Source organism: Suricata suricatta, chromosome 6 (assembly GCF_006229205.1).
Source record: "Suricata suricatta isolate VVHF042 chromosome 6, meerkat_22Aug2017_6uvM2_HiC, whole genome shotgun sequence".
Taxonomy (NCBI): Eukaryota; Metazoa; Chordata; class Mammalia; order Carnivora; family Herpestidae; genus Suricata; species Suricata suricatta.
In genome coordinates, this window is record NC_043705.1 from 84373382 (window position 1) to 84398346 (window position 24965).

The window sequence follows — 24965 nt, forward strand, 5'->3', positions numbered from 1 at the left end:
GAGCGCGCGGAGGGAGTGAGCCGGGCGGAGCCTGCGCCCCCCGCCCCCCGCCGGCCGGCTCCCCTCCCCCGGCCGCTGGCTCGCTTGGCTCGCAACGCTGCAGAGGCTCCGAGGCGGCGGCGGCGACTCCTTCTTTCCTTCCCTCCTCCTCTGGCCGTCCGTCCGTCTGTGCGTCTGTCCGTTCGGCCTCGGTCCGGCCAACAGCATGGCCGGCGTCAGCTTCAGCGGCCACCGCCTGGAGCTGCTGGCGGCGTACGAGGAGGTGATTCGGGAGGAGAGCGCGGCCGACTGGTAAGCCCCCCGCCCCCGCCCCCCGGCCCCTTTGTCCCTGCGCCGCCGCCGCCGCGCCTTTGTTTCCAGCCGGCTCCGCCGCCCTGCAGCCGGGAAGGGAGGGGGAGACCCCGAAATGGTGCAGCGGCCCGGGAGGGCCAGGGAGGGGCTGCCTTTGTGCGCGCCGGGGGAGGGGCCGGGCCGGGCCAGGCGGGGCAGTGGCGGGCCCCGAGCGCCCACAGGCATCCCCAGTCTCGCGGTGGGAGCGGTGGCCGGACGCAGGTTAGGGAGACTCAGGGTCCCAGATGTGTGGCCCGGGGCCGCATGGCCCTGCAGCAGCCCATCCCCCGCCCTCTTGCCCTTCCGCCCCGGGCCCGGGGGACAGGTGTGTACTGGGCGGCCAAGGGCACCTTCGCCACCTTCGGGCGGGCGAGGACCGGGCGGGGACGAGGCGGGGACCGAGCTAGCGGAGCCAGCGCAGCCGGCCTTGCCCAGCCCGGCCCGGCCACAGCACAAAGGAAAGCTAGGGCGGGGGAGGAGCAGGGCGGGCTGGGGGCCGGGGCGCCCCGCCCACCGGGGGGCCTCTCTGAGTTGGGATGTGTTGGGAAGACGTTCTTTGCCACTTAGCAACCACCAAGTGACTCCTGTTCCCCTCAGGGGTCGCGGAGGAGGCCGAGATAAGTCCTCTTCTCTCCGACCCGGAGGGGATTGCGGGGACTAGGCAGCAGGGCTGGGAGATGCAACGGGAACTGAACTGCCTGGCTGGGTGGCCCGCTGGGGTCCCTGGGAGGAAGCCCTCAGGCGCACAACAGTGGAGGGAGCCCCCAAAGAGGGATGAGAGAGTGAGTAGATCCACTGAGCCCCTAAGCCTCATTGTCCAGTGGCCAGGGACTCAGCTTCCTGGTGGGGGAAAAGCTGAACTACCCTTTCCCCCCTTCCCCAGCTGTTGTCTTCCCCTGAGTTGTGGGAGGGGATGGACCACCTGCTCTCCCGCTGGAGTCCCCTGGGTGGCAGAAAAGCAAACTGCCCCATTCAGGAATCATCCTGCCCCAAAATACTCTCTCGGGACAGGTTCCCATTCTGTTCTCTAGGCCTGTTCTTCTCCTAGCAGTCAGGAAACTGAGGCACAGAGTGAGAGGATAGGTCTGACGGACCTCACTTGGGCTGGCTTCACCTTCATCCTAGGAGGGCAGTTAGGTAGGGACACTGACCTGGGGGCTGGAGGAGGGGCAAGATGGCCAGGCATCCATGCCATGGTACTGCAGCACTGGCGGGCAGCCAGGCCTGGAGGGATGGACGCTGGAGACAAGCTCTCATGTCCTGCAGGTCAGTCACAGGAGAGGCCAGCACAGGCTAAGTGGGCAGGCGGCCCACCCATTGTCCCAGCCCTGTCCCAAGGGGGCTGAGATCATGGGAGGAGTTCAGGGTAAGTGGCCGGCCTGGCCTGGTGGAGGAGCCAGCCTTGGGATATGGGCCCTGCCTGCAGAGAGGCACAGCCTACCCTAAAACGTCCCCCTCGCTCTCCGGTCTGGTGGTGACTGTCATCACGCCATTTCCCCCTAACCTCCCAGAAATTGGACTCTGGCAGCCTAGTGCAGGGCCACACAACCACTGCTGGCCCTCATCCTGCTTAGCAGAGGCCTGGGCTCCCACCACCCAGAAGCATCCATGTGGCCAAAGCAAGTTATTCATCACTGGCATGCGTCAGCCCCCATCTGGGTTGTGTGTGGGACACACACACACACACACACATGCACTCTCACACACACATGCATCTTCACACATACACACATTGCTCATTCCTAAGGGCCCAGATAACATTTTGTGAAATGAGTGTGAGAATCACATCCTGCAGAGTGGGGCACCCAGTACAGAGCCACGGGTACAGTGGGCTCTCAAACCTCACAGGCGAACCATGCACTAAGATCCTGGAGGAGGGCATCTTAAGTACAGTTGCTGTCTTGGTCAAGGGGCTTGGCACGACCCTCACTTACCTTACCTCTGAGTAGGAGAGAGGGGGATGGGGGAGCTCACTCCTAGGTGGCAGAGCCTCTGAAATGGACCACTGCCCTGGCACTGGGTCCAGGAAGTCAGGTTATGTAGTGGGAAGAGCAAGTGTTGCCCTGGCTGTGACACTGCTCACTGTGTGACCACACACAGTGTCTGCTCCTCTCTGGTCTTCTTGAAAAGAGGAAGAGGAGATGGGACTCCACCATATCTGGGACCCCCAAGGCCCTTCCAGCTCCAACATCCTGAGTGGGATTGTTCTGAAGGGTCCATCTGCCTTTGGTTCCCCATCTCAGCTGAACTCAGGATCTCCATGGAGTGGCTCCATTCCAGTCCCCAGCCCATCCTAGTCCAGTGTCTGTGGCCTAGGTGGTTTCTCAGAGTTTGTGTCAGTGTCACAGGTACCTACTGGTGCTGCCCTGTGCTGGCTCTGGAACCCAGGGAGTGAGATGTGTGGATTGACCGAATCAGATGCTCAGCTCCACAGATCTTACAGTCAGGGCATTGTCTGTCTCGAGGGGTTGGAGCTGGTGAGACAGGTAGATTCTTGGGCCTCCCTTCCTGATACCTGGTAGTTTTATCAGCTCCTGCACATGCAGTCCCAGGCTGCCTCTGATGTGTTGGAGGAGCTCTGGCCTAGTGAGAGCTGAGATGGGTTCGTATACCTCTTGCCATCTCTGCTGGGGTGTGGTAAGTACAGCTTAGGACAGGGCTTCCTTGTTCTCTCAAGGATTGGGGGCCCTGAGGGAATTTCAACCAGGGGTGGGAGCTGAGGTAGAGAACTAGATCCGGCCTTCCTGTGGAGGGAACCACATATGTAGAGGCTCCAGGGTGGGAAATATCCAGAATTATGTTTGGGATCAGGGAGCCATCCAGCACAGCCCAAGTGTTTGGTGTGGATATGGATATCTGGCTGGAAAGGCAGGCGGGGCGGAGCTCAGGGCTGAAGCCCTGCTGAAGGCTTTTAACTTAGGTATGGTTCCTGCCAGGCAAGGGCTGTGGCCATAGCAGGAAAAGATGGCCAGACGTGGGTAGGCAAGGGGTGAGGGTGGAAGGGGTCCTTGGCAGGTAGGTGTTCCTGGGAGGAGCAAGGCCCCCCAGAGAGGCTGACAAGTTGCCCCAGGAAGATGTGATAACCTAGAGCAGTGTCTGGCAACCAGGGTCTTTGAGTTCTGCCTCCATTTCGGGTCTGCAGAATGGAGACGGACAGACCACTGCTTCTCTGAGGGCCCTTTGTTCCCAGTGGTGGGTTAGGGTAACCAGACAGGTGGTGGGACAGCTGTGCTAGAAAGCAGCTGCCAGGGTTGGGGCCCAGGCAGCAGTTGGACCAGGAGCTCCCAGCCCCACAGCCCACCTGTGACCCTTTCTGTAGGGAGGGAATCCCAAGAAGCAGGGGGCTAGGGATCTTGACTTGTGCTGACCTCCAGACTGGGCCAGGCCCTCCTCCCTTCCCTCGGCCCTCCTCTTTCCTTCTTCCCTCCCTCCTCCTTCTCTCCCCCTCCTTCTTCTTCCCTCTCTCCCTCCCCCTTCCTTCTCTCTCTCCCACCTTCTTTCATTTTCTCTTCATCCTTTTACTTCCTTTCTTTTCTTTCTAACTCCTTTCTCCCTCCCTTTCTTTTCTCCATCACCTTGCCTCTCCTTCTTTTAGCCCCCAGCCCCCTCGACTTGCCCTGGGAGTAGAGAAAGGAAAGCATGGGGAAGGAGCTTGAGAACTCCTGAGCCTCTGGGACAAGGCCCTTCTTCCTTGTTCCAGTGGGTTCTCAGGAGACGTCTCTGCCTTCCCTTCTGTGAAATGGATGCTGTTACACTGCCTCTGGGTAGAAAAAGCCAGGGCAGAAAAAGCTAAAAAGGAGGAAGGCAGAAGGCAGCTACAATCAGCTTGCTGGTGAAGCTAAGGCAGAAGGGAAGGCCAGCATTCCCAGGAGGCCAGAGCCTCAGCTCTGGCAGAGGCCTAGGGGCTAGAAGGCCCGGAGAACATGCCAGGGATCTGAGTCTGGGCAAGAGTGACAAGAATGACCACACTGACCTCATCCCCATTTGTGAGAGGCTGAGATTGAGGCCAAAGGCCTGTCCCCAGGGTCCTTTGTGTTCAGGAGAATATGGATAGGGTGGGCCAGTCATGTGCCAAGTGCCAGGTTGCCATGGTTACCCAGGATGCCCATCCGAAGAGAGCACCAGGTTCTCTCTCCTCCCCCTCCCTTGCCACGGGAGGAGGGGCCTCCCTTGGGTACTGAAGAACACGCCAGGTAGGTTCCTGGCGACAGCCAATGGGGGATGAGGATCGTGGTAGCCTGGGAACAGTAACCAAGGAACCGTCGCCTTGGAATCTCCCAGCTCACACCCGCTCACTAGGTTGTAGGCTGCCAGGGCCTGGGCTCTGAGAATGGGCCAAATGGACTCCCTCAAAGCCAGCGACCAGGCAGCGATTTCTACCCCATTGCCTACTCCCCTCCTGACCCAGGCCTCCCTCTCCCAGGTCCCAGACCACCCCCCACTGGGCTCCAGCCAGAATTGGTGCCTGGCCCTGCTGTCGTGATGACATGGCAGTGCTGGGCCAGAACCCCGACTCCTGGCCTGCACCCTCTGTGTCCCTCCTCCTCACCAGAGCCATCCCCACCCAAAATTGGCGGCCCGGGCCCTGAGAGTACTCTGAGCCACCCCTCCCTCTCCCCAGGGCTCTGTACACATATGAGGATGGCTCCGATGACCTCAAGCTTGCAGCATCAGGAGGTAAGAATTCCAGCTATTCCTTTGCCTTCCTCTCCGCCCCCTCCTCCGGTGGTTTTCTTCCCCACCCGCCTGGCTGCAGGCCATCTCCTTGCTTGCAGCCAGCCGACCCACACTTTGTCTGCCTGTGTCCTTCCTCCAGCCATCTCTAAGATCCCCAGGGTGGGGAGGGAGGGAGCCTTGCTTGCTGTTTGATTATAAGAAGGTTGAGCCTCAGAGAGGGACAGTAACTGCCCAGAGTCACACAGCTAGGGGAGAAGGGGCCTGGCAGAGATGGCCCAGATCACCTCCACTTTCTCCAGAACCCAAGGTTTTTAACTTTTACCTCAGCAGGCACTAGCACCATGTAAGAGATGATGTGTGAACAGTGAGACATGGGATGTGTCAAGAACAAACACTTACTCAGTCCTACCCTAAGTCAGGCCCCAGGGGATTCAGAGACAAAGCTCGCTCCAGCCTACTGGCCCTGTCTCACACCAGCACAGGACTGTGGGACCTCCAGATCACTGGGTGTGCCTGCAGAGCCCACGAGAGGAGTCTTTCCTTCAGGTTCTAGGCCCTTTGTAGGGTAAGGGTTCAGGAGATGGAGAGTCCTGATACCCCCGATTCCCCCAGATGGGGGTTTGCAGGAGCTCTCCGGCCACTTTGAGAACCAGAAGGTGATGTACGGCTTCTGCAGCGTCAAGGACTCCCAGGCTGCTCTGCCAAAATACGTGCTCATCAACTGGGTATGCAGCTGTGGGCTGGGGAGGGGAATAAAGGCCTCAGAACAGTTGCCCTCTGCCCCTCTTCACCTGCTGACATCACCAGAGAGCGCCCCGCTGGCCCCCTGGAAAGAGAGCCCGGAGCCTCAGGCTGCTCCCCCTCTCGATCTCTTCACTGGGTACTTTGCAGGTCGGTGAAGATGTGCCTGATGCCCGAAAATGTGCTTGTGCCAGCCACGTGGCTAAGGTGGCTGAATTCTTTCAGGTGCGAGTGGGGGTGGGGCTTGTGGGGGCGGGGCCAGCCACCAGGGGTGGGGTCTCTGCACTGGCTGGTGGTAGAGATGGGACAGGACAGAGCCATGCTGCCTGAACACGACTTCTTGCTGCAGGGTGTCGACGTGATTGTGAATGCCAGCAGTGTGGAAGACATAGATGCGGGTGCCATCGGGCAGCGGCTCTCCAATGGGCTAGCGAGGCTTTCCAGCCCCGTGCTGCACCGACTGCGGCTACGTGAGGATGAGAATGCTGAGCCGGTGGTCAGTGTGCCTGGGGCAGGCTGGCCCTGCCAGGGCTCCACCCGCCCCACCTCTCTCGGTCCTCACCCTTTGTGTATGGCAGTTCCCGGAACACTTAGCCTATTCTCCCTGCTCATGCCACACCATTGGACTTTGCAGGGCACCACCTATCAGAAAACTGATGCTGCTGTGGAAATGAAGCGGATTAACCGTGAGCAGTTCTGGGAGCAAGCCAAGGTGTGGACCTTGGCCCCAGCTTTTAGGCTGAGCTGCCCCTCCCTGACCCCACCCCAAGGCATAGCTCCGGCCTCTATCCCCAAGTCCCTCAAACAGTGTTTCCCTTCTTGTTTGCTTCCCCAGCTGAAAGAGGGAGCCCTTTTGGCTTTATGCCCATAGGGCATAATTTCCAGAACCGGTACTTCCCCAATCCTGGGTTGGGGGTGGGCTGGAGGGGCAGGGGCAGAGGCACGCCCCAGCTCAGGGCCTACACTGCCTTGGCATGGGGGATTACAGAAGGAGGAAGAGCTGAGGAAGGAGGAAGAGCGGAAGAAGGCTCTGGATGAGAGACTCCGGTTTGAGCAAGAGCGAATGGAGCAGGAACGGCAGGAGCAGGAGGAGCGTGAACGGCGCTACCGAGAGCGGGAACAGCAGATCGAGGAGCACAGGTCGGCCCTGCCCCATCCCAGGCCACAGGCTCCAGGCCTTCAGTGGACCCACCCTAACGTGTGCATGCTGGTTTATCGTTCCAGAAGGAAACAGCAGACTCTGGAAGCTGAGGAGGCCAAGCGGCGGTTGAAGGAGCAGTCTATCTTTGTAAGTTTTTAGCCAGGGCTCCCAGTCTGCTGGTGAGGGGAAGGGAGAGTGGTCCCTGTGTTTTTGGGCTTCGGGGGGCGGGGGAATATCAGTGGCTTGGGAACAGCTCTGGGTGTGCAGGGTACTTCTGCATGGACATGGAGTGTCACAGAGTGTCAGGCCTGCCACCTGATCATGTGGGTCTCTTCCTTGACTGTGGAAAGAGACCTCCTTGGAAGACGCTTCTTTTATAAAAGAGAAAATCTACCATGACCTTCGCTGACCAGGCCCGCTGTACTCCTCCCAGTGGAGCCTGCATGGCTTAGGGTGGATTAGACACCTACACTTTGGGGGCTGGAGGCCTGGTCCCCACCACAGTTGTGCTGCAGTCACATGAATGAGCCCAGGCGGGCGCTCTGAGCATCCATAGTATCTCTTTTAGAGCAGCCCCTTTTTCCAAGGGTGCTGTCTGACATTCAAACATTGGGATGACTCGTGCGACCGGACTCTTTGAAAATCATATTGGAATTGAATCTTCATGCTTTGAATTGAATTTTGTATTTCAGAAATAGCTAAAGTCGTTCAGGGCTGAGCATGGTATAGTTCAGGATGGGAGGTGGGTAGTACTCATTTGGATTGGGACTATGATGGCCGTTTGTGCCATGGGGACTCAGGGTCACACTCACAGGAGGCTGGGAGGGAGGAGACGGGACAGCCCTGCAGAAGCCCTGGCGTCAAGTGGCTGTCATAGTTCACTCCAATCACATCAGCCCCTGGGGGTGGAGATGATGTGTGGTTAGTAAGCTCCACCTGATCTGCCATCATTCATTCAGCAAACATTTGCCACCTGCCAAATGTGGCAGTGGAGCACAAGGTGGGCAAGATTTTTTTCTAAATTAATTAATGAATCAACTTATTTTGAATTGTGCCAAAATGTATATAACATAAAATGTGCCATCTTAACCATTTTTAAGTGTACAGTTTAGTGGCATTAAGATTGCCAATCTGTTCCTATTGTACAACTGTCATCACTGTTGATCTTCAAAAATTTATTTTCATCTTTCCATACTGAGACTCTGTCCTCATTAAACATTAAACTCCCCATTCTTTGTTCCCCTGGACCCCAGGCAGCTGCCTTTCTTTCTATGAATTTGACTCCTCTTAAGTACCTCATTTGAATGGAATCATGTAATATTTTTCCTTTTGTGACGAGGCTATTTCACTTTGCAGTGTTTTCAAGGTTAATCCATGTGTCAGAATATCTTCTTAAAGCTGATTGTATGTATACACCACATTTTGTTTGTCCATTCAGAGCAAGGTCATTTTGAAACCATTTATTTTGACAGAAAATTTCACATACATGCACACAGAAGTAGAAACAATAGTAGGGTGAATCCCCCAATCCCTCATCTTCACCAGTTGTCAACATTGTAGTCAGAGTCTCAAAAGTCTTACACCATTACATGGTAGTTTCATCTGGCTCTTCAAGTCTGGCTCATGTGACAGTAACCGTAAGATGTTCTAGCAGGTCATTGTGGTGACCCTACAACTGTAGGGCTTTTAAAGAAAGTCCCATGTGTGAATTTTGGGATTTAGAACCATAAAATGCTTTCTCCTTGCTTAAGCTGTCCTGCTTTCTCTCCTCTGTTAAGAATTGCATTCCTTGTACTGAGTTCCCTTTTTCCTTGGGCTGCCAGGGAGCTCCCATGTATCTGAAGATGCTCAGACACAACCGTGCTTTTGACCCTATGATTAATGTATTTATCTCCCTTTCCTACGGAGAGCCCTAATTTATTTCAGTGTTTTGCACATTGTTGGTAGTTAAGGCTTTTTTGATGAGCTTGCCTCTCATCCTTTTTCTGAACCAGGCAAAGGACTCTAGTGAGGTTACACACTAGCCAGTGCTGGAACATCAGCAAAGGCTGTTGGGATGTAATTTATGGGAAGGCAAGGATTCTGACTAGAACCCAGTGAGCCGAGGAGCAAGGGAAACTTGAAAGGGACAGAGCTAAGTCAGAGGAGGACTTCAGATTTCATTCTGGAAGAGACAAAGCTGTGGTTGGAGTGACAGCCCTCTGAGGAGTACTTTGAAGGGCCATTTTCTTAATGTATCCTGAGAAGAAAGTTTAAGTTTTAGATTATGTGCTCAAAACAAAGAAGCTCTGTCACTGCACCACCCCACCCCATTTGCCACAATAGTAGCAGGAGCAGCACTGATTAAGAATCTTTGATGTAGTAAGTTCAGGTGAGCAAATGTGTGCCAACTGACCCATGTGCTGGCCACTCCCACACAGATCTGAGTTCTTGGCCCGTGTCACACACAGGGGACAGGGGTGATGATCCCATAAAAAGGAAATTATGATACAGTGTAATCTGTGGTGTATGCCTGGAACACCTCGTGGGGACCCAGAAATGACCTGAATGGGCAAGGGTCCTTTTCCGCAGGAGACAGTGCTAAGCTGAGGCTGAGAGCAGGAAGAGTTGAACCTGGGATAGGAGTTGGGCATTTGGGGCCAGAGAGATTGATGTCCCGTGTGAAAGCACAGAGGTGGGACATGGTGTGCTTCCTCTAGGAACTGTGACTACATTGTGCTGGGGACTTTGTCTCCCATCTTACAGGTTGTGTGGCTGAGTCAGGGCGGGAGAAGGGTGTGAGAAAGGTGACAGAGGCTAGATCAGGCAAGGGGAAAGGGAATGTAGGAGGAACAAGGGGCCCTGTCTACCTTTACTCTTGGGGTTACAGCCTCCAAACTGGTGCAGGTAGCTGCTTGCAGTAGGGGATGGTGGGCTGCAGCGAGCTGGACGGCACATACTTGGTGGGGAGGGCTTCCACGGTGCAGCTCTGGCTAGTAGTGGCTTTGGGGCACGTGGGCCAGTGTTGCCAGGGCTTCTGGCATTTCAGGAGAAACTAGAGATCCTGATCTTGGTGTGAAACTCCTGATTTTTAAGTGGTAGCAGCTAATGTTTTAAAAACAACATACCGGGGCGCCTGGGTGACTCAGTTGGTTAAGCGTCCGGCTTTGGCTCAGGTCATGATCTTGTGGTTTGTGGGTTTGAGCCCTGCATCGGGCTCTGTGCTGACAGCTAGAGCAGAGCCTGGTTTCAGCTCAGGTCATAATCTCATGGTACATGGGTTCGAGCCCTGTGTTGGGCTCTGTGCTGACAGCTAGCTCAGAGCCTGGAGTCTGTTTCAGGTTCTGTGTCTCCCTCTCTCTGACCCTCCCCTGCTCATGCTGTCTCTCTCTGCCTCTCAAAAATAAATAAAAAACAAACAAACAAACAAAAACACATCATACTGGGGGTGCCTGGGTGGCTCAATTGGTTAAGTGTCTGACTTCTAATTTTGGCTCAGGTCATGGGTGGAGCCCCACGTCAGGCTCTGCCTGCACTAAGAGTGGAGCCTCCTTGGGATTCTTTCTTCCTCTCTCTCTGTCCCAACCCAATGTACACTCTCTCTCAAAATAAAAGAATAAACACTAAAAAAATAAAAACATTATACAGGCAAAACAAAAGCCGTCTGTGGGCCATACCCAGCTAGTACTCACTGGCTCATTAGAAGCCTCCCCAAGGAAAAATCTAGGTAAAATCATGGTCTGATTTGGATTTTGGAAAAATCCTTTTATGGGAAGAGAGCAAGGAGATGGGACCAATGAGAAGCCTTCCCTCATAATGCCAAGATCCAGGCATCAGTGATGGGATGTGGTTGGCTGGGTACTGAGGTAGGCCGTCCAAGAAAAGGTAGCTACAAAGCAGGGAGCATTCCTGAATGACCCTGGATGCCTGTTGTATCTGGAGATGAAGGAGCAGGAGCTGAGCTGGGTACCTGTAGCCTCTCTGAGCTGGAGATGAGGTGGCCAAGGGCTATGTGACTGGGCAGTGACAGGAGCTAAGGTGTCACCTCCATGCCCCTTCCTGCCAGGTTGTGGAGAAAACAGGAGGCCTGTAAGAAGGCCAAGAGCTCCTGGCAGAGGGGGGTGACCAGGACACTATCCCTTTGGTTTCCAGGGTGACCAGCGGGATGAGGAAGAAGAGACACAGATGAAGAAGTCAGAATCAGAGGTAGAGGTGAGAACTGGGGGGCAGGACAAAGTGAGGTGGGCAGGGCTTAACTTAGCTGGGCCCGGCTCTCACCCTTTCTTTGTGCCCCTAGGAGGCAGCAGCCATTATTGCCCAGCGGCCTGACAACCCACGGGAGTTCTTCAAACAGCAGGAACGAGTTGCGTCGGCTTCTGCGGGCAGCTGTGATGCACCCTCACCCTTCAACCACCGACCAGGTAGTCCCAGGTCCCGCCCCCCACCTGACCCCCTCTCCTCAGGTTCTGGGCCTGAGCCTCTCTGCGACTCTTTCTTGGAAGGGAAGCCTTCCTTGCCCAAGGACTCCTTTGGAGAAGGCAAGGCCATTCACTCATCGTGTGTGCTTTTGCCCACTGGCTCCCAGGTGGCAGGACTGAGAGGGGTTCAGGTGGGGGGTTGTGTCACCCTTGGCTGAGCAATGGGTAGTCCCAGAGGTCATCTGGGCAGCTCTGGCATGGGCTGAAGCCTCCGCTTGACTGTGGGGAGTGGCCCTCCTGGGGTTGAACTAGGTCTTGCCTGAAGGGCTGTGGGTGCATGTGCAGTGGGCTCTTCCCCTGGTCCTGACTTTGAGCAGCCTGGAGCCTGTACCCAGTGCTCACTGTTGGGGTTCTCCCTGTGCGGCTTCCACCTCCCTCCACAAAGCACCCTCCTGCTCTGTCTGCTGATCGGAGTGTTTGCCCCTGTTGTGTGCTTGGCCCTGTGCTGGGGTTCCAGGGGTGGGTCAGGCTGTCCCTGTGCTGCTTTGAGGCTGGCTTTGTGTGGCACGCTCATTGCTGTGCGTGTCTGGTGCTGGTGGGAATCCTTTGATGGCTTGAGGCTGTGGTCTAGTGTGGCTGATTGTGTGCCCTAGCTGAAGGCAGTTTGGATTTCTAGGGCCAGCCCTGGGGGCGGGTGAGGTCTCATGGGGGTGGGGGGGAGACTGACCCTCTCTTGTCCTCTGTCTCTCTCTGTCTGTCTCTCTCGGCAGGTCGTCCGTACTGCCCTTTCATAAAGGCATCGGACAGTGGGCCTTCCTCCTCCTCCTCTTCCTCCTCCTCCCCTCCACGGACTCCCTTTCCCTATATCACCTGTCACCGCACCCCAAACCTCTCTTCCTCCCTCCCATGTAGGTAGCAGCCCCAGGCCTCAGTGGGGTGGGGTAAGGAGGGCCCCGCTTCCCAGCAGTGCCCCCGCCCTCCCCCATCCTGACCTCTGATCTCTGGTGTTTGTCCCCGGAGCAGGTATTACCTGCCTCTTTCCCCTGGCCCTGAAGGGGCTCTTGCTCCAAGGGGGCCTGGCTTATAGGGTCTGGAGCTGTGTTCTGGCCCCTGAAAGGCTGGGGGGCTCCTAGCCCCCACCCAGACTCCAGATAGGAGGTGATGGCCAGGCCCCCAAGGTGGACAATCCTGGTCCCACCTGGCTCCCTGGCCCTTACTGACCAGCCTGGGGGTTTGTTCCACAGGCAGCCACCTGGACAGCCACCGGAGGATGGCACCCACCCCCATCCCTACCCGGAGCCCATCTGACTCCAGCACGGCTTCCACCCCTGTCGCTGAACAGATTGAGCGGGCTTTGGATGAGGTCACGTCCTCGCAGCCTCCACCACTGCCGCCGCCACCCCCTCAAGGTGATTGAGGGGCTGCATCCTCGCTGCACCAGGGCTCAGCCCAGTCCCGGGGCTGGGAACCCTACGTGGCCATGTGTAACAGCTCTTCAGGGATCTGAGCCACCCATTACTTAGACTGTACTGCCCTGGAAGTAGCTATGGCAGGGAGGAGACTTGGGGTTACAGTCAGACGTGCTGTCTGAACCTCAGTATCTCTCTCTGGAATGGGCATGGCACCTTCCTCCCAGGGCTGCCGAGCAGTTTAAAGACACTACAAGATAAAGGGACAGCAGGGCCTAGGGGTTGTGCTGGAAGGTGCTCTGTATGGAACTGAGTGGAAGCCTTCTGTCCTAGAAGTCAGTGGATGGGCAGAGTACAGTATGGTGGCGGTCCCGGGCCCGCTTCTTTCCCTGAAGGAGGTGACCTCATCTCTCTCCTCCATTTGTGCTATTGCAGAGACCCAGGAGCCCGGGCCCAGCCTGGATAGTGAAGAGACCAGCAAAGAGGCCAGAGCAGCAGCCCCTCAGGCCTGGGCAGGCCCCATGGAGGAGCCCCCACAGGCAACAGAGCCTCCCCGGGGGCAAGCCTCCACGGAGGACTTGATGCTCATGGCATCTCCAGAGCAGGCTGTCCTGGCTGCCCCGGCTGCCCCTCTGGAACCTGCCATGGCCAACACCGCCACAGCCGACATCCTGGTAGCTGATGCCGTTGAAACCGACGCTGCCACTGCCGACACCGCTGTTGCCAACACCATCACCCCTGCCGCTGCCAGCCTCATTGACCTATGGCCTGGCAACGGGGAAGAGGCCTCCACATCCCAGGCTGAGCCTAGGGTCCCTACACCACCTTCGGGTGCTGAGGTCACTCTGGCAGAGGTACCCCTGCTAGATGAGGTGGCTGAGGAGCCACTGCCACTGGCAGGCAAAGGCTGTGCCAACCTTCTCAATTTTGATGAGCTGCCTGAGCCGCCGGCTACCTTCTGTGACCCAGAAGAGGAAATAGAAGGGGAGCCTCTGGCCACCCCCCAGGTCCCAACTCTGCCCTCTGCTCTAGAGGAGTTGGATCAGGAGCCAGAGCTGGAGCCAGAGCCAGAACCCCACCTGCTGACCAATGGCGAGACCACCCAGAAGGAGGGGACCCAGGTGGGGCAGGGACAGCCTGGTTGTAGGGATGGTGGTTAGGGTTTTAGCAGACAGTACCTCCTTTCTCTGAGACCCACATTACTGGAGGGTGGCTGCATTTCATTCTCCCTCCTTGGGCCGTCTGCCTTTGTGACCAAGGCAGGCATCTGTTTCCCTGGAAACCACTGATGAAATCACTGGTTGCTGGGGAAACGAGCTCAGGCCTGGTATAGGTCAGTCCTAGCCCTCCTGGGTGGGGCCCAGTGACTTTGAGCTTTCCTCCTGCAGGCCAGTGAGGGGTACTTCAGCCAATCACAGGAGGAAGAGTTCGCCCAATCCGAAGAGCTGTGCGCAAAGGCCCCGCCTCCTGTGTTCTACAACAAACCTCCAGGTAGTGCTGGGATGGGTGATGGGGAAGAAGTCTGGTGGGGGTGCTGGGTTCAAGTGTGAACATATGCGAGTGCACACGCAATCACTTGGGGGTATTGAGTTCAAGTGTGGATGCACAGCCAGCCAGCCACAGCTCCCAGGGGTTGGGGGATAGCCATGGACCTGCTGGGCTATCTCCTTATCTCCCCTCTTTTCTCAACGCCATAGAAATCGACATCACCTGCTGGGATGCAGACCCAGTACCAGAAGAAGAGGAGGGCTTCGAGGGTGGTGATTAGCAGTGGCGCCCCGCCCTCAGGCTGCCCTTGCCAAGGCCGCCCACCTGTGCCGGCCTCTGGCCAGACGGCTCGCCGTGCCTGCACTCGCAGCAGCTCCGCCTGGCACCCACTCCGGATTCCGGCCCTGGCCCGGGACTTGGCCGCTTCCCTACCCACAGGGCCTGACTTTTACAGCTTTTCTCTTTTTTTTAAAGTTGATAGGAGACTTGTACAGTTGACTGGTTTTCCTCCCGTTGGTAGTTGAGACGCTGTTGCAAATTCTACCCCCTCCCCGCCCGGACCAGATTGTAGCTCTTAGTCCTCCCTGCTCACTCAGCTGGCCGGGGTGGAGATCTCACCCTACGTGGGGGCCTGGCGTCGGGGGAGCTCTGGTGGGAAAATGTCCCACCTCTTTTCCTAGTTTTATGTTTCTTGGAAAAATATCACTTTGTATTCTCTGTCCAGGGCTTCAGATATTTTGCACGAATTTTAAAACATGGCAATAAATGGCTCGTGGGCTCTGGCTCCCTGGGACCCCCTCCCCGCCCTTCTCTTGACCCCTCCCCGCCTGGCCCAAAGGAAGCAGGCCCAGCTGGGGCCCTTCAGCTTCCAGGCCCTTTCCTGCCCCCCTCCTGCTGGGCAGGTCCCAAGCTGGAGGCCCTAGGCGCGGATCAGGTCAGGGCTATCTACCGGTGGGGCCCTGGGCTTAGATGGCCCCTCCCAAATTCCTCCCTCTTTGCTTGGGTTCCTTTTTCACGTTCAGTAACTGTTTTTTGGAAAGCACAAACTTCTGTAACGGGTCGTGCTCATGTCTGTTAATAAAGAAATCCAGATCCCTTCAGGCCTGCTGCTCCGGGCCTCCAGGGGCGGATCTGTGGTGTGCCGCCTTCCCTGACCCCATTCCCAACTCTTCCCACCTCCAAGGCCACAGAGGGCGCCCTCACCGTGATCTCACGGGCAGGGAAGGTAGGGTCTGGCCCCAGAGGAACCAGCCTCTTATCATCCAGAAGGCGCATTCAGGCCCTGGGTCACCAATCCCCGGGCAGGCCTGGCTACCAGAACCTTGGGCGCAAGCTGTGGGTGTCCCCTCCGCTTGTACCAAACCAGATCACACACCTTTATTATCCTCAAAATGTAACAAACGGGGTAAGAAATCCCTCCCTCCCCTCCCGTCCCCGCAGTCCAAGGGAAGCGTTTAAAAAGCCCCGCAGTCAGGCCTTGAGTCCGCGGGTGGGGCCCGGAACGCCGGGTGCCCTCTCTATACGGCTGTAGTCCTCCCGAACAAGGGGATGGAGACCGGCAGGCGCCAAGCTCCATGCTCCAGCGGCTCGCGGCTGCTGAGTTCCGAGTCGGTCCAGCTGGGGAAGACCCTGCGACCACGGTCCGCCTGCAGACAGAGTGCAGGGCAGGGTGGCGCGGGCCGCGGAGCGCTGGGCAGGTGCAGCGCTGATGTGTAGCCCCGGTCCAGGAAGAGGGGCTTGTAGCTGGGCGGCGGCTGTTCCTGTTTCTCCGCGCTATCGCGGCGGCTCAGAAAGGGTGTGACGATCTTGCGGTAGAGGCCGCGCGTGTCCGTGAGCACCTCACTGTAGGGCGGCGGCGGCTCGGCCATCAGCACCGCCTCTTCATAGCACGGTGGTTTGGACATGTCCGATTCCGCTGCGGAGTGGGAAACGACCAGAGGAGTGAGGCCACCCGTCTCCTGCCTCCTGCGTAAGCTTTGGCCAGCTGCCAACCCTAGGCCCAGCCCGCTACCTCCTAGGTTCTTGGGGAGGCTATCCCGTGGAAGGCTTGCCAGTCCGTAGTGATCCCGCCCACTCTTAGTGGCCCGCGCTGACCACGGCAGAGGTCTGGACTTACCTTGACGCGGGTAACTCCAAGGCCGAGGCGGCACTGCGAGGTGCGGAGGCGGCGGGTGCGGAAGCGCGTGGTGGTGTGCGTGTGGGTGTGCGTGTGGCTGCGCCGGCCCGTGGTGCAGCAGCGGATGGACGTGCACGTGCTGATGCGCGTGCGCTGGCGCCTCGAGGCGGCCGCGCTGCGGTGGTGGGGGCGGCGCCAAGCCCGGGGGGCTTCCAGCCAGGCTGCCCTCCAGCTCGAGGGGCTCCAGCTCGAGGGCGCGGAGGTTCTGCTCACGTAGTCGCTCCTCCTGGCGCCGTTTGAGGCGGCGGCGCAGGAAGCTGCAGAAGCAGCAGAGTAGGACGATGAGACCCCAGATTAGCCAGAAACCGGCGAAGCACGTGAGGAACGTGTAGGTGCCCTGGGACATAACCATGGCGGCGGCGGGGCGGCGGGTCCTCGGCTGCTTCACTGGACACTGGGTTCCTCTACGTGGCCCCGGCCCCGCGCCACGCTCCCAGGCGCCGCCAGCGTCACTCGAGCACCTGCGGCCGGGGGCTGCCCGCGGCGGGGCTCAAGTCGTGCGCGCGCCGGCAGGGGGCAAGAGCAGTGGCGCCCGCTCCTTCCCATGGCGCCGGTGGGAGCGCGGGCGGGCCTCACCCGGGGCCGCGCGGGACCTGTAGAACAGACACAAGGCGCGGTGAAGGCACGCTGCAGCCCGGACGACTTCCCAGCCCGCGCCCGTGCCCCGCGCAGTTCTGGGGAAGCCTCCTCTGCGGGAACCCCCGCACTCCCCGGGGGGGCGGTGACGTCACCAGGGGGTGACGTCACACCTCGAGGTTTCCCCGGTAGGGTTTTCCCGGATCTGAGACCCGGCCGCCGCCGCAGCTTATCCAGGGGACTCCAGGCGGGCCAGTAGAGGGCGCGCGAAGGCCAGTCTCAGCCTCCGTACTCACGGAAGGTTCACCACCTCACCTCACATAGTACCCCAGCTCGGAAAGGGCTTCAGAGGCCTGTGGATAGACCCTCAGGACGCTGAAAAGGAATCTCTGCTTTTCGGCGGGGAAAAGATGGCCCACCTCCTATAGCCCCACAAGCAGCCCACCGACGCCCAGCGTTAGCCCTAGGCATACGCCGCTCTAGGCCTATTACCCGCTCCTACTCCTGGCCGCCCAAAGCATGGAACATCCAGGTTGGCACTGCGGGCCTCCTGGTCGTCGTAGCTTTTGTAGAGGAGGCTCAGGAGGGGTTGTTCCAGCTGTTACTACGTGCCACTGGTCTGCTTTTGTCTGCACGGCTGAGGGGAGAGGGGGGCTGCTCCTTTCCTCGAGGCGCCTCCGCCTGCCAGATCCCAGCTCTGTTTCCCCAGCCTCCTACCAATTTGCAGCCTCATTGGCCCTGCCCTCCTAGCTCCAGAAGGCCATATCAATTCTCCTCAATTCCTTTACGTTTCTGCCGAGGGTAAGAAAAGTAGCTCGTTTGCTCCTGTATCACCTGTCGATGGACACCTCCAGTTCTGTCTCCTTCCTTTCCACAGCCGGGGTTTAGAGGGTAACTTGCATCGTGAGGTATGTAGGATGGAGCCCTGACTGCGGAGTGACGGGTGGCAGGCAATTGTTCACCACCCTCGCAGAACAGAAGTGTGCCCTTCTTGAATGCCTTATACCTACCCAGGGTTTTCACATATAACCCTTTGGGGTAACTGCAGTTATTACTATTTTACCGATGGGGGGGAGAAGGGAGGGGGGCAGGTGGTAATTAGCTGTGTAGATCGCAGATAGCAGTGCCTTAATTTGAATCAAGTCTGGCCACAAAACCCTAGCCAGGGGTGGGAGAGTGCTGCTACTTGAGCTACTTTGTGGGCCGTTCTTCCAGGAGTCCCATCGACAGCCCCCCCATCCTCAGCATATCGAAGGCACACACACATTTAGCTCTGGGGGCCATGGTGGGCCTGAGCTCCAAGCTGGAGGTCCACATCAAGCTGTCTCAGATTGTTCTGGCTGCAAGCTGGGGGGAAGCCAGGCCATGGGCCACCCCACACTTCTCCCCAGATGGCTCCTGTCTCATTCTCTGGCTGCCTTGTGCCATGTGCCACTTGGTCCCCGTGCCAGTCCCTTTCTCCTGGGCCTGTGTTCCAGAACAGACAATGGCGAGAACAATAGCTCCACCCGCCCCCACCACAACCCTGCCATGAGGCTGCCATGGCGACGCAGCCCAGATAAAAACACGATGCTGCCAGTCACTGGGAGTTAATTAAATCTGTTGTTCTCCTTTTCCTGAGCTCACAGGAATTTTCAGGAATGCTCTGAGGAAGCCGGCACTAACTCAGGGGCCCCTTGGCCTGCACATCAGGTACAGCTCCAGATCAGAAAAGGTACTTCTGGGACTGGAGGTGAAGGAGTTTAGCTGAATTAGAAATAGAAATACCTGCCGAGGACTGTCTACTGCATGTCAGGCCTTGTTCTAGGCCCTTTCCATTCAGAACCTCATGTGATGTATAATACCTCCTTCTCAGTGGGGGCCCATTTGACAGATGAGGAAACAGGGTCGGAGAAATGATTTGCTCCAGGTCACACAGCTTATAAGGGGAGGAGCTAGGATTTAGCCTGAGTCTGAATCCATAGTCTGTCAAAATATTTTCCCTTACATGACCACTGAGACCTAAATGAAGAGCCCTATGCATGTGAGCACTTGGTACATGAGGACTTGGCAGCCATGGGGACACTGAGCTGACTGGCCAGCTTGTAGCCAAAACACACCTTTCTGTTCCTTCGCACAAAGCCCTGGTGCTTCTGGCCACCAGGCCTCAGCTCACAAGTCGGAAAATACTATAGGGTGGAGGAATGGGATGGCAGCTCCAAGGTTAACAAGGAACAAAGGACAGAGACTTTGCCCTGAGGGGCCCAACTCAGCTGACTGGGCATTAAGGCAAACAGGGCAGGCCACAACCAAGACTCTCGGTGCCAATGTGGCCCCTCAGCAGGAGGCAGGAATCACTGTCATATTTTATGAATTTGGCCGCTCTCTGTCCTGCTGGCACCAATGCCCAGTTTGAGTAGGCATGGGTTTGATGCTAAACACTCCCTCCTGGACCACTACTTCACTCGGTGGTGCTCTGGCAGGCCCAGAGGGCATGGATCCTGCCTGACGCTTCCCTCCTGCCTGTGTTGGGCCCACAGGAGTTGCTCATTACATTTCATCTAATCCACAGTAGGTGCTCCTCACATAAATGTCAAGAGACCTTTCCAGAAGCTCTTCCTGACAGACCAGGCTTCTCCAATCTTCCTCAAAGAGTTGTCCCTTTACCCCTTCATACTTGTATGCTTGCTCCTGCCTGTGTCTAGGGAGCCCTTCAGTGCAGACCCTGCCTACAGCTTCCTGCTCACAGCCACACACCCTCTCCATTCCCTCCAGACTCCAGAGCAAATACTGCACCTGTCCAACTCCAGCTGTGTGCTAGCATGGTGCCTCCTCCATTAAACCTGCCATTTTATGTGTTTCTTCTTTCTCTTTTCTTACCTTCTTGCAGGTTATTTGAACATATTTTTAGGCTTCCATCTTGATTTATTTATAGAGTTTTTGAGTGTGTTGCTTTGTATCTTTTCTTAGGCCATACACTCACTGGGGTACAGCAGGGGGACACAAAGGAGACCCCAGGGGGTGAGTTTCTTAACCTCTGTGATGCCAGTTTCCCCATCAGTGACCACTGAGAAAACTGAGCTGGTCCATGCAAAGGGTTTGGAGATGCCCAATAAACATTAGTGCTGATGATGGCAGCTTCTGAGGTAGGAATACAGAGATGTGTGTGTCCTTTAGGTGCTCTCTGCCTGAGGGCTGGACATCACAGATCATTCTCAGTTATCCTACAAACTAGGCTAGCATTCCTCCCATTTGACAGAGGGAGCACTTGGCTCAAAGAAATCAAATGATACCCAAGGAAACACAGATTTCTTACCACGAGGCCTGGTGGGCTGCTGTGGGCACCTACCACATTGCTCCTCTGCATGGAGAACCCTGGCAACCTTAGACCTTTAAAATCTACTGGGTCCTTTAGCTCAGTAAAGAGCCCACCACTCACTCCATCCCCCAAATCCTGTTTTTACCCTCAGTGCACATTGTGCCTTCATCTGTCTATTTCCTTTAGTCCCCCTGCCACTACCTCAGCCAGGCCCCCATCATCTTTTTCTCACCTGGGCTCCTATCACCATGCTTGCCACCACACTCTGTACTTCCATGCTACACTCCTGCTCAGCCTACCCACTTTCCACATGGCCATTTCCCCCAGGCCCTCTCCCGCCTGAATCCTCCTGCAACTCCCACCCTTTCAGGTAGCAGCCCAGCTCTTTAAGACAGTGTAGATGGGTGCCTCTTAAACTTGAATGAGAATCAGAGCTTGTTAAAACAGTGCTGGGCTCTGCTCCCAGTGTTTGCTTCAGTAGGTCTGGGGTTGGACCCAAGAGTGCATTTCTAACAAATTCCCAGCAGATGCTGATGTTGTGGTCCAGAGAGCACACTTGGAGAACTGACCTAGATCATGGCCTCCAGGATGAACTCCTGCCAAGGCATCTTCAGCCTAACCTCTCACTGCCCTTCCCTCTGCAACCGGCCTGTGTTTCCATCCTGCACTGTGAATAAGTCCTGCTTTCTTTCCCCGAGGGGCCTGCAACACAGCCTCCAAGTTCTTGTCTCCACACTTACTACTCGGCTTCATGGGCTCACTGTCACTTTGCTGGACAAGTCAGCTCCAGGCGGCCTTACTCCCCAGGATTGGAGGGAGAGTCCATGGATGTCACAGTGTGCTGCAATTGTCTGTGTGTGACTCCAGAGGCTGCATCTGTCTTGTCATCTGGCACCCAGCAGCTCCAAAACCACTTGGAGTGACTCTATAAGCCTAGTTCCCTGTTTGGTCTTTTAGCCACAGGACGGGAAACACTTCAAGAGCTGGGTCTGGGGGCACCTGGGTAACTCGGTCAGTTGAGCATCTGACTCTTGGTTTCAGTTCAGGTCATGACCTCACCATCATGAGATCAAGCCCTGTGTCAGGCTCCACACAGGGCATGGAGCCTGCTCAAGATCCTCTCTCCTTCTCCCACTGCTCCCCACCACCACCAAATAAATAACTAAAATCTTAAAAAAAAAAAAAAAAAAAAGAGCTGAGTCTGCATCCAATTCACACACCTGGGAAATGGTCAGCTATTCATTAAAAAGTCAGTGAGATAGAAGCCATCATCCAGCTCTCAGCCCTGGCAGGGTGGTTTACAAATGAGATGAGGACCCATCATCCATGTGAACAAAAGAAAATGGAGGCATATGTTAGGGGCTCTGGAATGGACAGAGGGAATCAAATGGCAGGGATTTTGGGTCATAAGGTCCCCAGAGCTGCCAGTCAATTGAAGGGGCAGGGACTCAGACCAGGGGACAGCAGAGGGAGGGAGGATGTGGTGTGTAGAGTAAGGATGGAGTGGGAGAAGTTACTGCTAACGTATCCTCCATAAACAGCACATGCCAGACCCTTGCTGGCTTCTTCACATTTAGTACCTCAGTGACACCCAGGAGGTGGGGCCAGCTCGGGCCCACATAGCCAGTTGGTTGTGAAGCCCTGGTGACTGCAAAGCCCACTGTCCTGGCAGGAAGGCAGGCACAGGTGACAGTTTTACACTCTTCCCACACCAAGACAGATGAACTGAAGCCAGAGAGAGGGGATTGCTGCCAGTCAGCCAGGTGTAGAGCTGACCAGGAGCTGACCAGAGCCTTGTTTTCAGTTAGGCCAAGGTCCTACAGGTACTAGAGATGCTACAGGTAGCACCTATGTGACTCAACCCTGGCACTGGGCCAGGAACCCAGGGTTTGGAAACTGTGAACATGGACAACAGACTGGGGTCCCAGAGAGCTGTGAGTAGAGAGGCCCTGCATGGCTCAGTGTCTACTGTACTCACATCGGTCCCTCCAAGGGAGCTGGCCACACCTGTGGGGCTGGGGGGAGATGAGGATGCCCTCTTTGGATAGGCAGCCTGGCATCACACACAGAGCACTAAAGGGCAAGCCCAGGGTTCAAATCCTGCTTCTGCCCTGATCGGGCTGTGTGGCCCCGTCCCAGCTGTTCCCATGCCTGAGCTGAAGTTTCTTTGCATGTAAGACAGGGATGATGAGACCTGCCTAGGATTGCCAAGGGTGGAGCAAAACTGATGAATGAAGTGAAAACACTTCAAGACTGGTATACATAGCTGCATGTGACAAACCAAATGCTAACATTCTGCAGCCTGAAGAGGCTCCAATATGGAAACCAGTCCATGGCACTATACACAGACCTGGAAGTGTTCCAGCAGAACCTGCCATCACTTTACCATGGACCAGAGGCCATGGCCTTGTGACTCTCAGGCTGGGCACAGTTCATGGGCATGTTTTGTTGTCCCACAATCAATTTTTTAAAAATATTCTGATTAGCTGCCAAATTTAAAAACCAGGAGATTTTACATAAAAGTCTAGATCCTGGGTTCATCTTAAAAATTATATGGTCATTCCAAGTCCACATTCTCACATGGTGACATAGACTAGCTCCCTGGCCCACCTCACTCATTCCATTGTTCCCTGGGCCCTAGAGGCATTTGGGTTTCCATCAGCTGAACTGATGAGCACCCACAGTAGCCAGCAGTACATGGATGAGCCCATCTCTGCTGAATTCTACCACAGCCAGGGCTGCAAGCTGATCAGGCCACAGAGCCCCAAAACCAAGAATTAGGGTATTGGGGGGTTCCCAGGTAACTGAGGTAGCCCTCACTGCTCAGTTTCACCCAAAGAGAGAAAATGGAGGAAGGGAACCAGCCCAGCAGCAACACAATGCTATACAGCATCCAGGTGAGCAAGAATCTGACTGATTTGGGTGGAAGAAGAAAAACTGTACTAAAGCTTGAAAGATCTAGGGAATTTCCTCACTGGAAGAATATGAAAGGAAGTTAAGAATGCTCCTCTAGAAGGCCCTACAGTTCTTTTCTGCATGGATCACAACATGGATCAGGCTGAGAGCTGTTGTGCCAGCAGAGAAACCTGCACCGGAAACTGAGCTCCACCACTTACTGGTTGTGTGACCTTGGGGAGATCAGGTTACTTCCCTGAGCCTTGGAGTCTTCATCTTTAAAATGGGGATAATAAACTTACCTGCACAATTGTAAGAATTAGGAGACACTGAATGCAAAACACTCAACACAGAGCAGGAACAGAATGAAAGAAGCCCGTGAATAATTCCAAAGGCACTCCTGCAGCAGTGATACTCAGGACTGACTTCAGACACCACCCATCTCAGGACATCTTATGCCTCAAATGCCTGGGGTAACAGTCACCTCTGGTGCCCCAGGACACTTCCCTGGATGGGAAAGGAAACCCAACGGTGGTTGTGGTCACTGGAATGCTGAGTCCAAGGTCTGCGATTGGAGGCTGGCATCTGCTGAGTCAGGTCTGGGAGAGCTGGCAGGAGGACCGTTTCTCTCCCCAGCACCCTGCCGCTGTCAGCTGGGGGAGGTTGGGAGAGGAGCCAGAGGTCATTTCCTCTGACTCAGCTGCCGTTCTCCTCCCAGAGGAGCTCCCCTGGAGGACAGCACATCTCCATGTGGTGCTGGCCTGCCTGCTGGCCAACCTGCATGCCACCCAGCACAGTCTGGGCTTTGTGCTCAGACAAGAAAGGGACACTTGTGATCCAGACAGTGGGCTGGGGCACTCCCATTTGACCTGAGCTTCAGCTTCCCTGGGTCAGCAATGTCCTTTCCTCTGCTCCTACCCACTCTGCTCCCACCACTCCCTGGAGAATGGTGGCTTGAAACGTGGAGCAGAAACCCATCACCGGCCCTAGCCGGGGTTTGGCACAAGCTCTGGCCATGAAGAGGAGAGACATAAGCTTCTTTCTTCTCCTCTGGTAAGGAACATCGCCTCTGTGGCACCCAACTCAGGTCAGGCCATTTTGCTAGCGAGTGGTGGTAGTGATGGTGGGGGTATTGGAACACAGATGCCGGACCCAGGCTCCAAGCCTCCTCCTCCCATGGCAGGCCCAGGGGCTAGGCCGCCCCCACATTTGCAGCCACCCCAAGAACCTTGCTGCGACGACTGCAGCCACGTGGGAGCCAGCTTGTGCCCACGGGGCCGCTCACCCACCCTACCCCCATCTTGACGAGCTGTGGAGGCAGGCACACCCAGACGGGTGAAGTTATTACCCCCGCGGCTCGAGGGCCAGTCCCCGCACCCCCTCTCCCCCTGCGCCCCTGGGCTGCGGCCCCGCGTGGGGTGGGGGAGGGGCGAGAGGGGGCGTCACCGCCCCGCAGCCGCGTTGCCTGGGAGCGCAACCCCGTTGCTGTGGCAACCGTTTCCAAGCGAACCGGTGGCTGCTCGCGCCCGGCTTTGGCTCCCTCGCTCACTGGCGCCCTCCTTCTCCCTCCCTCCCTCCCTCCCTCCCTCCAGAGTAGGCTGGGGGAGGGGCTGGTCTGGTGGGGGTCCGGGGCCGCGACCCGGGGCCAGAGCACGGAGCTGCCCGCGAGGAGGGGCTCAGCCCGGGACTATCTTCCGCCCGCGCTCTGGGCCCGCCCGGCCGCGCTGCCGCCGCCGCCGCGGTACTCACGGGCCCAGGCATCCTCCTCGAGCTCGTCCTCCTGGCTCGGGGCGAGTGGCGCCGGCCCCGCGGACAGAACCCCCGACCTGGGGGGGAG

General features: G+C 56.8%; 2 protein-coding genes and 2 long non-coding RNA genes across 7 annotated transcripts in view; 2 read left to right on the forward strand and 2 right to left on the reverse strand.

The window, feature by feature from the left end:
• The first annotated feature begins 47 nt into the window (after positions 1-47).
• On the forward strand, positions 48-15313 carry DBN1 (drebrin 1). Of its 2 annotated transcripts, XM_029942746.1 has the most exons (15): positions 48-291; positions 4952-5007; positions 5620-5732; positions 5899-5973; positions 6098-6244; positions 6383-6460; positions 6737-6888; positions 6973-7036; positions 11021-11080; positions 11166-11289; positions 12057-12194; positions 12531-12695; positions 13131-13816; positions 14084-14186; positions 14393-15313. In XM_029942746.1, the coding sequence occupies exons 1-15, from the start codon at positions 206-208 to the stop codon at positions 14461-14463; spliced, it is 2118 nt and encodes a 705-aa protein (XP_029798606.1). In that variant the 5' UTR covers positions 48-205; the 3' UTR covers positions 14464-15313. The 2 variants fall into 2 exon arrangements, with proteins under 2 accessions (XP_029798606.1, XP_029798607.1); XM_029942747.1 differs by lacking the exon at positions 12057-12194 and having other exon boundaries at positions 49-291.
• Positions 7551-13951, reverse strand: LOC115294752. The gene is made up of 2 exons (XR_003910124.1): positions 13874-13951; positions 7551-7788 (listed from the first exon to the last, which is right to left on the reverse strand). It is a non-coding gene; the product is annotated as an uncharacterized LOC115294752 (long non-coding RNA).
• A 253-nt stretch (positions 15314-15566) lies between the features above and the next one.
• On the reverse strand, positions 15567-24965 carry PRR7 (proline rich 7, synaptic). Its single transcript, XM_029942752.1, has 3 exons — positions 24878-24965; positions 16300-16952; positions 15567-16098 (listed from the first exon to the last, which is right to left on the reverse strand). Exons 2-3 carry the CDS (start codon positions 16709-16711, stop codon positions 15701-15703), a joined length of 810 nt encoding a protein of 269 aa, XP_029798612.1. The 5' UTR covers positions 16712-16952; positions 24878-24965; the 3' UTR covers positions 15567-15700.
• The window catches only part of LOC115294751, a 12824-nt gene continuing 3884 nt past the window's right edge, over positions 16026-24965 (forward strand). The window contains exon 1 of one of the 3 annotated variants that reach the window (XR_003910123.1): positions 16026-16152. This is a non-coding gene — a long non-coding RNA (uncharacterized LOC115294751). Of the gene's footprint in view, positions 16153-24027; positions 24182-24965 lie in introns of those variants that run through there. The other 2 variants (XR_003910121.1, XR_003910122.1) reach the window with 2 other exon arrangements.